The sequence below is a fragment of the Perognathus longimembris genome, chromosome 7 (genome assembly GCF_023159225.1).
Source record: "Perognathus longimembris pacificus isolate PPM17 chromosome 7, ASM2315922v1, whole genome shotgun sequence".
Lineage (NCBI taxonomy): Eukaryota > Metazoa > Chordata > Mammalia > Rodentia > Heteromyidae > Perognathus > Perognathus longimembris.
Genome location: NC_063167.1, coordinates 63,349,729 through 63,364,042, shown reverse-complemented (window position 1 = coordinate 63,364,042; position 14,314 = coordinate 63,349,729). Strand labels below are relative to the sequence as shown.

General features: G+C 33.9%; 1 protein-coding gene across 2 annotated transcripts in view; it reads left to right on the top strand.

Moving 5' to 3' along the window:
• Odf2l (outer dense fiber of sperm tails 2 like) overlaps nt 1-14,314 on the top strand; it is a 42,100-nt gene that overhangs the window by 15,841 nt on the left and 11,945 nt on the right. For both annotated transcript variants that reach the window (XM_048351694.1, XM_048351695.1), the window contains exons 8-10: nt 665-850; nt 4,396-4,505; nt 5,581-5,716. In XM_048351694.1, coding sequence (XP_048207651.1) covers nt 665-850; nt 4,396-4,505; nt 5,581-5,716 — 432 coding nt within the window. The remainder of the gene's footprint in view (nt 1-664; nt 851-4,395; nt 4,506-5,580; nt 5,717-14,314) is intronic.

Below are 14,314 nucleotides of genomic sequence, written 5' to 3'. Positions count from 1 at the left end.
ATTCCCTCTGAGGGAAACCATAAAGTCCATGTTTCTTTGGGTCTGGCTCTCTTCACTTAGTATAATTTTTTCCAAGTCCTTCCATTTCCTTACGAATGGGGCAATGTAATTCTTTCTGATAGAGACATAGAATTCCGTTGTGTATATTGATCTACTCATCTACTGGAAAGCAGTTTGGCGGTTCCTCAGAAGTCTAAACATAGATCTCCCCTATGACCTAGAAGCCTCACTTTTAGCCTTCTACCTAAAAGCTAAAAGATTACAAGCAAGACCACACTAAAGCCACTAGCATAACTATGTTCATCATAGCACAATTTGTCATCGCTAAAATTTGGAATCATTTGTATTTTTTAAACTAATTTTTCAAACTAATACTATGTTGTATTTTAGATGTGAATTGAAAAAAAGTCAATATTTACCATAGAAGATTTAGGGAAGTGAGCATTTAAACCTTTGTCACCAGAATTCATGATAGATAGATAGGCTTAGATATTTTTAATTTATATTTTTAACTATTCACAAAGAAGCAGTGTGCATCGTTTCGTTTTTTATTAATCTTAGGATTAGTTGTTTTAATAAATTGGTGAAAATGATATGGATGTTCTTATAATGTTGACACTAAATATTAGAATTCTGAAGTAATGTTTTTCATACTTTTACTCAGAGCATAGAGAACAAAATAGCCAAATGGAATTTGCAGCTGAGAATGAATAAACAAGAGACTGTAGCAGTGAAAGAAGCAAGTCGACAAACATCCATTGCTCTAAAAAAGGCATCGAAAATTTATCACCAGAGGCTTAAACATTTTACTGGAGATATTGAACATCTTACTTCACAAATTAGAGACCAAGTAAGTATAGATGTTCTTTTCTAAAGACAGATTTTGCAGAGTTAATGCCATGATGCTCAATATAGTAATTTTATTCGTACAATACTATTACTATAAAATTTTTACTCATAATTTTTCCTTTTAACTTATATTTTTTATTTTATTTATGTAAAATATAAAATTGGAACTATAATAACATTTCCATGGAGAATTTATAGAAAGGAAATGTTTAGTGTATCCCACTACATGGACCATATGACCAACCTACTAAGGGTAAGGCAGGCTTCATAGCCTTGCTCCTTGGAAAATCACAGTACACATGAGTATGCTAAAGGCCCTAAGAGGGCATTCTGAAGCCCAAAGTAATGAGGATATTGAACTTAGAGTTTCCCACATTCACTTAACCACAGAACTCTTCTTTTACCCACAAGCCACTTTTGGAAATGGTTCTGAGAAATATCAATTTGAGAAATGCTGAATTATGTTATTAGACCATATGACTTTATTCAGTAATTCACTTCATTTAATCTCTGTAATGCATTCAAAACCATATGCTGACGTAAACACAGCATATGAAAGATATCTTTGGGTGTAGTTCAAAGTTGAAAAATAGACCTAGTGCTTTGTTGTTTTTGAAAAATTATATTTATTCAATTACCAACTACTAAAATATTTATTGTTTTAATGATTTACTATTATCCCAACCCTTAAGAACTTATGCTAAGGCTTATAGAATTATTAGAGACTTTTAGAAATGAAAGCAGACTTGTATAAAATCTTGTGCAAAACAACTTAATATTTTATAAGCTCAAGTGTTCACATCTTAAGATTCTAATATTTAACCGACACTCATAAGGTCAAACTAAATAAGAGTTAAGGATCAGATTCAAAACCCTCAAGGTTGTAGACCTGGTTGAATAACTGAAAATATTCTTGAGAGATAAAAAATAATGTTGTCATTGGTTTTCTTGAGGTTTTCCTATTGAAATACCTCCTGCCCCTTGTCAGTGCAGTCCACTCATTAGTCCCATGAATTTACACAGAGCACTTAACCTTGCTTAAGCTTCAACTTCTTTATCAATAAAATGGGGGATAATAACAAAATGAGAAAATAACACATCAAACCATACCATATGCTTACAATACATTTTTGCCTTTCTGTCTTCCTTTTTAGTCTTCTAGTGCAGTAGTTTGTTTTGTTGTTTTGTCATCTGCTGTTCTGACCTTCATGTTTTTTCCAGCTCATCATAACTAGTTCTTTGTTTTTAATCATTCACGTTTCTTTTGGGTTGGTATCAGAGACCTTCCCTCACTATTTTTTAAGAAGTAATCCAACAATAATTAATAATACCATTGTCTTAAATTTTTTCATAGCACTTATCAGAATCTGGAAGTTATTTATGTTTTAGTTTACATGTTCTTGTTTTGTTTACTACTTCTATAAGCTCAGAAGTAGCTGGAGTAAATTTATTCTATTAATCTATGAACATCATATTTAAAATGTATCTTAGGTTCAAAATACAAACAGTTAAGAAATAAGATTTTTTATTGAGCTATTGTATAGTTCATCACACATGTACACACTGCCTAAAATTAATGGAGACATCAGAGGATAAGAATATGGAAGAGTCCAAGATTGTAATTTTGCAGTTTCTTTGCGGTACAAGAAAGGATTAAGGGGCCTCTTTTAGCTTGGTGTCCCTGTTTGTAAGGGAGGATTTTGAAATTACTTGTGATAACTGATTTTGTCATTTAGTGCCTAGTGGCCAAGATGTTAAATATTATATAATTTTACATACAAAGAGTTATCCATTTCCTTCTTTGAAAATTGGATAGATCCTAATTTTGCTTCTAGTATTCTAGAATTCTAGAAGAAGTGAGAGCACAGGCACTAGTTGAACACTCAGTACTGGCACAAAAATAAATAAACAAATATATAAAGAGAAAAGGTAGATCAAGGAAAACACAAATAAATAAAGCAAATAGGAAAGGTAGATGAAGGAAACTAAGTTTTCTTTATTAAGACCATTTAATCTTTAGCTAGTTTGTATACTCTAGGAATGTCATACAAAATAACTACTGTCCTCTATATGAATTATAGATGGTATTTGCTTATCTAATATAAAAATTTCTCTTTTATAAGTAAAAATTCCCAAATATCTGAATTTATATTATAATATAAACTCATGTTCTTAAAATTTATGCCCCACACAATTAATAATTTATATTAAAATTTTATAAAACACAAAGGATACTAACTCACAAAATATTTATGCTTAGTAACAATAAAAAAGAAGTTGAGAGGAAGGAAAAGTGTAAAAAATATGTTTTTGGGGGGCTGGGGATATAGCCTAGTGGCAAGAGCGCCTGCCTCGGATAAACGAGGCCCTAGGTTCGATTCCCCAGCACCACATATACAGAAAACGGCCAGAAGCGGCGCTGTGGCTCAAGCTGCAGAGTGCTAGCCTTGAGCGGGAAGAAGCCAGGGACAGTGCTCAGGCCCTGAGTCCAAGGCCCAGGACTGGCCAAAAAAAAAAAAAAATATGTTTTTGGATGAAGTAAACATTATCTTACAGATGAAAATCCTTGTTCAGTGAATCCTTGTTCAGTGAACAGATGAATGATAGAACCATAAAAGGACATGCCCAATAAGTGCTAAGTACCATCAGCACTGTTTATAGATCTTCTAATCTTAATTACCATGGTCTGTTGTATTCTAGTTAAGTTTTTTATTTTTCCTAGTGGTTACAGCTGTTTAGGCAGAGTTTCAGAGAGTTGTTTGACATTCATTGTTTGCTGTGTCCTAGCACTCACTGTTCAAGACCCTAGAAGCACAGCAATGAACAAAACAGACAAAAATCCTTATTTCGTGAATCCCAACTCCACATACAAACTGGAATAGCCACTGTTTGCACTTTGTTGACATTAACAGTGTTAGGAGGGTGACAAGGGTGACTTCTACAAAAATAGAGCATAGCATCATAACAAAGATAAATAAGGCAGCATTTTAAAATGGTATGGAGTTGTAAAGTTGGAATGTTCTTATGTATACTATGGAAAACTTCTTTTTCCTCTGGTGTTTGTGTGGTTCTTAGCATCTTGTACATACAAAATGTAAAATGAGGCCAGGTGCTGAAGGCTCATCCCTGTAATCCTAGCTATTCAGGAGGCTGATCTGAGGATTGGAAATTTTGCCAGCCTGGGCAAGAAGTCTGTGAGACTTTCATTTCTAAATAACTGCCAAAAGAGCCAGAAGTGGAGCTGTGGCTCAAGTGGTAGAGTGTTAGCCTTCAGCATAAAAGCTCAGAGACAGCACGCAGGCCCAGAGTTTTAAGCCCCAGGACTAAAACATTAAAAAAAAAAAAGTTAAGTTGGAACTGCCATTGGATGAATATAAAATAACACTAATATAGATTTTTAAAATAAAATTTACTTTAAGAATTTTCTATAAGAAAGGTTACATAATTTATTGGAAGAATGTTTCCTTACTTAATATATTTGCATAAGAGCCTTTAACATAACAAAAACAATTCTATTACATGATGAGTACTTCATGTATTTTTTAGGAAGCCAAGTTGTCTGAAACAGTTTCAGCTTCCAATGCCTGGAAAAGTCGTTATGAGAAAATTGTAATTGAAAAAGCTGAATTAGAGGTTCAAATCGAAACAATGAAAAAGTAAGAATGGTTTTAGAATCTTTTTGCTGTTCAGTAAAAAGTATTTTTAGCTCTTTCCTGTTTGAATAGTTTGTATCATTTGTTTGTGGATTTCATGTGTTAAATATACTATTTATGACCTTATAATTCTGTATCTGTTATAAAAAGTAGTAAGAAGGCTGGGAATGTGGCTTAATGGTGGAGTACGCCTAGCATGCGTGAAGCCCTGGGTTCCATTCCTCAGCACCATATAAACAGAAAAGGCCAGAAGTGGCGCTGTGGCTCAGTGGTAGTGTGCTAGCCTTGAGCAAAAAGAAGTCAGGCACAGTGCTCACGTTCTGAGTCCAAGTCTCAGGACCGGGAAAAAAAATGAGTAAGGAAAATATTAGAGGTTTCTTGGTATTCCTATTTTGCTGCTTTGAACTTGTAGATTAGTATTTTTTATTTGAATGTTTGTTGTCTTAAGTAGAAGTGATATTTGTCGAGCAAACCTCAATGTGCAGCATAAATGTAAGTGGTTTGAAAGTCCTAAAAATTATTATCCCTTAAAGTGGTTTAAAGCTATAAGGAAAACAATTGAGCATAAATATATTCATTTAATCTTTTGAAATTAAGTGCTGATAAACAAACATAATAAAACCTTAATACCTATTTTAAATGTTTTATTTCCAGTTTATTGTGTTCAGTTTTATCATTAAAAACAAATGTGTAAATTAAGGCAACTTACTTATAAGTTACGTACAACTAAAATTAGTTGCAGTTGTCTTAGTTGGTCTTTTTTTTTTAAACTTGTTCCTAAAACTGTGTGTCTATGAGGAAGATAGACTTGTGGATAATAGGATAGACATTCTATCATTTAGCAAAGAGATTATTATATAATTTTTTATTGACATCATCAGTGGATATTTCAAGCTACTCTGGTGGTAACGTTACAGATTCCTTCTTCCAGATTCCCCTGCTCTACAAATTCTATTAACATTTTGAACTTTTCCTATTTGAAATAGTTCATCTTACCAAACTGATTTAAAAAACACTTAAATGTATTATGTGAATGAAAATTTCCATACCTTCTATAAAATGTATTTATCTTATGAAGGCAAATCACTGATCTGTTAGAAGACCTGAAGAAAGTGCAAAACCAAGGGAAAACTTCATGTGAAGGAATTCTTAGAAAACTTAATTCACTTGAATATGAAAATGAAACTCTGGATCTTGAGAATACAAAATTAAAGGTACTGTGCATGTCTGTGTGCCTATTGCTTTATGGCAATGTAAACAACTTAGAAATAGATGAAGAAACAGCATGTTAGAATAGTATTCTGTATCATGTTTTTGCTAATGTTTCTTTTCTTTTTTTTTTTTTTTGGTCTCTTTTTGGTACTGGGGATCGAACCCAGGACATTGCACTTGCAAGGCAAGCACTTTGCTACTGAGCTACCTCCCAACCCCTTGTTAATGTTTCTTAGCAGATTATAGTATTGTACAAATATAACATGTCTATATAATTTATTGGTACACATATGGCTATATCCACACATTTATATGTATGTAATATATGTAGTTATTTGCACAGATGCATATTTAAATTGTATTTAGCAGAATAAAATGAAGCTTATGAAATTGACTGTCTCAACTTAAAAAAATTATTTATTCTCTAATTTTAGCAGTTAAGTGAATCATTCAGAATTACAATAACTTCATCGTATGGAAGTATTTCTAGGTGTCATGGTTACCATAGGATATAACCTCAGGCATAGCCTATTTGAAACCAAAAAGTATGTTCTTGGATGCATCATAACTAGAAAGTGTTTTCCAACCAAGTCAAATCCAAAGGGTAATTTGCTTTTATGTGTACCATAGGAAAAATGGGAAATAAATTTTTAGACTGTCTGAGATAAAAGATATTTATATTTTCTGTCACTCAGAATTGTACATAATTAAGATGATGATGACATCATTTTCAGTTCAAAATACTACTTTTGGAGGACAGAAAATAGAACATGGGAAGGGAAGGTGTGGTTCAAGTGGTAGAACACCCCTCTTAAGCAACAAAAACTGGTAAGAGACCAAGACCCTGAGTTCAAACCCTAGTACTAGCACACACAAAATGGGCACTGTTGACTTAGGCTTATAATTCTACTTGCTCAAGAGATCTGAAGATAGTGGCTAAAGCCAGCCCCCAAAGGAAAGGCTATGGGACTCTTACACCCTGTTGACCTGAAAAAAAGCCAAAAGTGGAGCTGTGGTTCAAGTAATAGAGTGTTAGTTTTGAGCGAAAGGGCAGTTCACGCTTCGTTATTGGCATATAAACACTTAAAGAAAAGAAAGAAAACCACGAATTAACTGATATGCCAGTGATAAATAAAAAAATAGCATGTGTTATCAATAACATATAGTACATTTTAGAAAAAACTTTTAAGCAAACATTTGGCATTTTTTTCTTTATGTTTAATTTTACCACAGCATTTATGTTTACTTAAAAGGTTATTGTGGTTGTATGACACTTGAGAGATATCTTTAACAAGAGAAGTGTCAAGACCTTATACTTTCAAAGAATGTTTTTGTTTGTATGTTTTGTTTTTGCCTTAGAAATGCACTTCTTTCTTTGGAAATTATAATTATTGACCATTTTGTACATGTACATGTTATATAAAAGTTGCTATGGACTGTTTTTCCTGAATCCATTTATAAGAAAAACTGTAAAAGAGTTAATTACAAAAGAAAATGATTTTAACTAGAAATGATGGTGGCTTTACATTCCATAATTGTTATTTTATTATAAAGATGATGTACAGTTACATAAGTAAGTTAATGAATACATTTCTTTTTGAACAGTGTTATCCCTCCTTCGCTTTCTGCTGATTTCCCTCCCCCCAGTTCTCCTCCCCCCAAAGCTGTAAAGTTCATTTCCAACATAGTATTCATAGTATTTAGTGAGTATCACTTTTGCTTTGATTCACCCTTTGTCCCACCATTTCTGTGTTTCCCCTTCCCTTTCCTAAGTCAGATAAACTTATATACAAGACAAAGGGTACTGAAATCATAAACAGAGACCAAAGAAATAAACCAGAGGGGAAAAAATGAAAGATAAAAAAAGAACTGAAAACAGTACACACACACACACACACACACACACACACACACACAAAGACAACCACAAAAAAACCCTCTTGTTTCCATATCGTGGAGATCATTTCGGTTAGCATCATTTTATGTGGCCATATGTACACAATAGCTATTGAACTATTGTGAAAGTCTGCTAGGACTATCTTAGGCATATATACTAATTATTACAAATGCAGTAAAACCATGGAACCTAAGTTTCTTTGAGTTTGGCTTACTTCACTTTCCGAGTCTTTCCATTTCCTAAGGAATAGGGTGATGTCATTCTTTCCGATGGTAGCATAGAATTCCATTGTGTGTATATACCACATTTTCTTGATCTGTTCATCTTACTGAGGGGCATCTAGGTTGATTCTATATTTTAGCTATGGTAAATAATGCTGTACATAGTCATGCTGGCTAGCTTTAGTGTGGCCTTGTTTTTAGTTTTTTATCCCACTTACTAATGGTGTGGTTGTTTCTTTGAGGATTTTTAGGGAATTTAATTTTTTGAACTGTAAGTATATCTTAGATATGAGACCTTTGTCTGTTGTATAGCTAGTGAAGATCTCCCAATTTGTGGTTTTTTTTTGTATTTATCTTGCTAACTATATCTTTTGCCATGCAGAAACTCTGCAGTTTAATGCAGCCCCATTTACCCAGCCTTTGATTTGTAGTGTTTCTGAATCTTAGGAAGATTTGACCTGTGCCAAGGAGCCCTAGTGTTCCCCCTGTCCCCTCCTATAAAATTTTCAGGGTATCTGCTCTTACCAAGGTCTTCAATCCATTTGGAGTTGATTCTGTTGCAGATGATATATAAGAATCTAACTTTAGTTTTGTATATGTGTATAGCCAATTCTGCCAGCACCATTAGTTGAAGAGGTTGTCTTTCTTCCATCTGTTGATTTTGGCTTTCTTATCAAAGATTAAGTGGTGTTAGGTCTGTGGGATCACTTCTGGGTCTTTAGTTCTTTTCCATTGGTCCTCAGGCCTGTTCATGTGCCAGTACCAAGGTGGTATTTTTTTTTTATAACTATGGCTTTATAATACAGCTTGAAGTTTGGTATTGGTATTCCTCCAGCACCATTCTTCCTTTTAAGTATTGTTTTGCTATTCCTGGTCTTCTATTATTCCATATGAATTTTTAGATTGCTTCTATTTCGTTAAAGAATGTTGTTGGGATATTGATGGGACATTGAATTTGTAGATAGCTTTTGGCAGTATTGCCATTTTCACATTGTTAATCCTCCCAATCCAGGAGCATGGGAGGTCTATCCACTGCCTTAAATCTGCCTTAATTTCATTTTTCAGGTTTTTAAAGTTTTCATTGTAGAGGTCCTTCACCTCCTTGGTTAATTTCTCAGTTTGAGGCTCATACTGTTATTTTGAGAAGACTATTCCCAGAAGGAAATTAGAGATGCCTCCGGATCTCTTCTACTTTGTATTAACCTTTTCTTCTCTGTATCTCAACAACATCATGTACTACAGAGAGGATTTCATTCATTTCAGAGTTGAACATGTTTTTCCAAGTGGCTGACCTATTTTTTAAGTATGAGTCTGTATTTGAGGGAGGTATATATTATTATACAGTACACTATATAGTAATTAAAGATTACTTATTATGACAGAAAAACAGCAGATTGCCCATGCTGGCACACAAAACCCTTTCTATCTGTTGGTTTATAAAGTTGGTAACCTTTCTCACCTTGGACAGTTTGGAGAGCTTTAAGTTCTAGTCTTCTTTAAATCAATGGATAAGGTTTGACTCCTACAGCACAAGCCCAATTTGTTCCACATGGAGAGACTTGATGAGTTTGAAGTAGAAGAACTGAAAATCATAATCCTGTTGCCTGTGGCCACTTAGGAATGAGTGGAGGAAATGGCAGAAATCGAAGTACTACATTGACAAGTGTACCAAGATCCTACCTCTTACCTGGCACCTATATTTTGGTATCATTGCTTTGTCTAATTTTTGATCAGCAAAGACTTTTTTTTTTGCCAGTCCTGGGGCTTGAACTCAGGGCCTGAACACTGTCCCTAGCTTCCTTTTGCTCAAGGCTACCACTTTGCCACTTGAGCCACAGCACCACTTCTGACCATTTTCTGTATATGTGGTGCTGAGGAATCGAACCTAGGGCTTCATGTATCTAAGGCAAGCACTCTTGCCATGGCCATATTCCCAGCCCCAGCAAAGACTTTTTTAAATATCAAAGGAAGGAAGTTACCCCTTTCCTTAGTAGTTACTTTTGTTGTTGTTGCAGTAACATTCAGGATTAGCTTTTTTTTTCTCCCAGGTAATTTTATAAATTCATATTAATTCAAGTAATGTGAATTTCTGGGGTTTTCTTTTTTAAAAGAAATCTAAGCTGGGCACCTATTGGCTCATGCCTGTAATATTAGCTACTGAGGAGGCTGAGATCTGAAGATTGTGGTTCAAAGATAGCTTGGACAGGAAAGTCCATGAGACTATCTCCAGTTAACCACCAAAAAGCTGAGGATAGAACTGTGGCTCAAGTGACAAGAGTGCTAGCCTTGAGCATGGAAGTTCAGGACAGTGCCCATGCCCTGAGTTCAATCCCCAGGACTGGTAAACACACAAACACACAAGAAATCAAGTTATTCATTGTACATGTGCCTCTATGTCTTATTGTCCATAGTTTAGTATTATCTTTTGAGAAAAGACTTTAGCTAAGTGGGATGCCCAGAATTATAATTTTGGATATGGGAAGGAAAGCAATACTAGACACAATCATGTTTGCAATTTATAATTACAAACTTGGTTTCCCATTTTTTAATTATGTAAATTTTGCTCAAATATGGTAGAAATTTCCAGGAAACCACATAATTGACAACTCTAGGGAACTGTCTTTGATGTTTCAGTGTTTCTCACTAGTTAAGATTCAACTTTATTAACTATGGTAAAAAAAAAACACCCCAATTTATTAACTATGGTAAAAACCCAAATCAAGTAGAAGTATATGTTTATAATGTAAGCAAAAAAATAAAGTTCGTATATGTTAAGAGCAGAGAGGTTATCTCAACCTCTCAGCTCTGCATTCTGTCATTGCTTATCCTCAAATCTAGATAGCTGCTGGAGTTCCAGCACTATAGCTAACTTTGAAACCGAATAGATGGGAAAAAAAGAAATATTATGCCCTCCTTTTTCATCTCCTTCCCATTAAAGAGACTTTTACTTATTTATACATACAACCTCTGTAGCTGAAAGGAATGCTAGGAAATGTCATCTGGTTATCCTAAGCTCTGGCAAATAGGAAAGTTCATTATTTTCTGAATGGTTCTTTACTTTCTTGCATAGATCCCTGTAATTTTCCTATTTTTTTTACTAAAGAATGTCCTTATATTTATATTATTTATTATATATTTATATATTATTATATTTATATTATTTTATTCCTTACCTTAACATACTGTTGGAGGGAATGTAAACTTGCTCAACAAGGCAGGCAGTTTGGAGATCCTTTGAAAATTAAACATCAACACTGTTTAAAAAGAAATGTACTATCATTATGTGGCTTATGAAACTGTAACCCCTGTGTGCATCACCTTTGCAATTACAATAAATAATTAAACATAGAATTACTCTGTGATCCAGCAATACCACTCTTGGGCATTTATACCAAAATATTACAAATCAGGATACACTAAAGCCAGTTGCTCAATTGTGTTTATTGTTGCACTATTTACTGTAGTGTACAGGTAGAAACCACCCTGATACCCTTCAATAGGCAGATAGATCAAGAAAATGTGGTATATATATATGCAGTGGAATTTTCCTCATCCTTTAGGGAGAATATTATATCATATTCAAAGAAATGGAAGGACCTAGGAAAAATTATATTGGTGAAGTAATTTAGGCCTCACAGAGAGACAAGGAACACATGTTTTCTTTCATCTGTGGATGCTATATCTAATTTATTAATGTTCAGTTAAACACACAGGTCATATGCAAGCATTCACAAACTTGTTAACATAAGTTTGTTATATGTAGGGGAGAATTCAAATGGTATAATTTCTTAAAAACTAACAGTCCAACAAAATGAATACTAGGAAACATAGTTGAAAGGTGTGAGAGGAGGTCAAGAGGAGGAGAGTAAAAAATGAAGAAAGAGGGTAGAATATAGTCATAATATTCAATGCATATCCTATGAAATTAAGAAAATTGGGAGGGGTTATGTTGGAAGGAATGGGAGAAAATGATGAAAGGGATGACATCAGTCAAGACATATTGTACTCAAAGATGTTGAAACTAAATAAAAATTTAAATTACTTTAAAATTTAGCTCAAATGCTTCTTGCTCCCCAAATCTTAATAATGAGGATGAATCTCTCATTACATGCTACCATTTTTGTGTGTACAAATGCCCAAGTAACATGTGATGTTCTATGATTAATCAGTATTTGTTAAATGAATGCTTATGTTGATGAAATTTTATCTATCATGTTTATTTTCTTACTTTTCTTCACACATTCCTAGAGAAAGGCAAGGATAATTAATTACTAAACCTAGGTTTTATTCATGTGACAATGGGATTAATTTTAACTTAATAGTTATAAAATTCATTGAGTTAAGATTTTTCACAAAATATTCTATTAATAATTCAGAAATGTGTTTTTATTAACTTAGTTATACGTAGAGGGATTTCATTGTGACATTTTCACACATGTTTACAGTATATTATAATCAATGTTACCTCCTCTATCACTCTCTCAAAACATGTATTTTCAGTGTTTTATTCCCTGGGTTACTATTTAAGAAAAATATTGAGGTATATTTGACATGTTATTTTTAGTTAAAATACCTAGATATTTGTGTTTTTTAACTTTAAGTACTTTAGAAAAGCTTTGTGATTTTTAGTTGTAAATGAAAAACATACTGTAGTATTTTCAAGGCCTAGCAACTATCTTTATTAAAAACAACAAAAGTATCTGTAATTCTACAACAAAAGTGTCTGTAATTCTAATGACTCAGGGGGCTAAGATCTTCAGAGAGCAGTTCCTGGCCAGCTTGAGCAGAAAAGTCCAAGAAAGAGATCTTACCTCCAGTTAACTACCAAAAAGCCAGAGGTGGAACTGTGGTTCAAGTGGTAGAGCACTACCTTCCCAGGTGAAGGAACATATGTTTTATTTCCTTATTATAGATAGAAAAACTCAAAGGAACATAAAACTTGTATTTTCATAACTAAAAGATTACAGTAATATTTTAGCATATATAATTTTTATATATGTGAGTTTGTACTTCTAATTTTTGGCATTGTAAACAAAAATGATAATTTCTTTTAGTCTTTCTACTTATTTATTTTACCTTAGGATAAATTTTTAGAAATGGAATTGCCTGGTCAAAAGACAGGCCTATTTTTAATATTGTTAAAATTTTCTAACTTACTCATCATGAATATATTTGCCTTATACAAAGGGACTGGTGTATTTGTTTTCCAATTCTAGGCAAAGATTCTAATTTTAAAATAAAATTTTCCAAATTTGATTGGTAATCTGTTTTATTTAGTCTTGTGGCTATATGGGTCAGCCCCAAATATCATTCCCACTTGCTTTCAAGTATGGTATATTTTATCTCTTATTCTTGTCTTTTTTATCTGTTTGGTCAATACTGAAAACAGCATATCTATTCATGTATTCATTAATCATTATATTTCTGCCCTTTTTATGGTGGTGCAGGTCCTGGGGCTTGAACTCATTGTAGGGCAATGTCCCTGAGCTGTTTTGCCCACTTAAGCCACAGCTCCTCATCCATCTTTTTTGGTGGTTAATTGGAGATGAGAGTCACATGGACTTTTCAGACTGTGATCCTCAGAATTAGGATGACTGGCATGAGCCTTTGGCACCTGGCCTATTTTTTGAAGGATGTAGTCATTGTCCTTGACTTTTGATTAGAACCTGTAAATACTAAAGGTATTAACTTTTCATTTGTCATATTTGTCAACTTACTGATAACATATAGTGTCATGTATACATTGTGTGTGTGTGTGTTTATATACACGCATACACACAGTGGCTTCTGTGGGAATGTCACTGTTCTACATATCTTACAGGTAGAAGTATTAACCTCCTGTGATCCAGATAACCTTTTCAGAGATATTTGTAGAGTTAACATCCTGGGGAGTTAGTAGTATTTCCCTTTGCAAAAAGCAGTCATGCTTATTGCCTGTAAGACAAGATAGGAGTTCCTCCAGTTTCCACTGCATGTGCAGTTTTCACTTGGCCTTCTTTGTTTTGCTCCATTGGAAATGCAACGCAAGTAACTGACACAAATACTAACAGTCTTGATATTCCTATTGCTGTGAGTAATAAAGTCCTCAGCCTCTGAGGACTTGGTATTTTCTGTTAATATCCAGGAAACTGGTAGGGTAACTGACAAACTTATAAGAAGGGTAAAATCTCAGACTTATAATTCTCAGATCTTTTAAAAATTTTTTTAACCAGTCCTGGGCTTGAACTCAGGACCTGGTTGCTGCCCCTAAGCCTTTGTGTTCAAGGCTAGAATTCTGTCATTTGAGCCCCAGTGCCACTCTCAGTTTTTGAGTGGTTAATTGGAGATAAGAGTCTTCAGGGGAGACTTTTTGCACCAGCTGGCTGGGAACCGCAATCCTTAGATCTCAGCTTCCTCAGTAGCTAGGATTACCATTGTGAGCCACTGGCACCTGGCTCTTTTTAAAAGTTTTATGACTTGAGTTTTTGCTATTCTAAACTCTA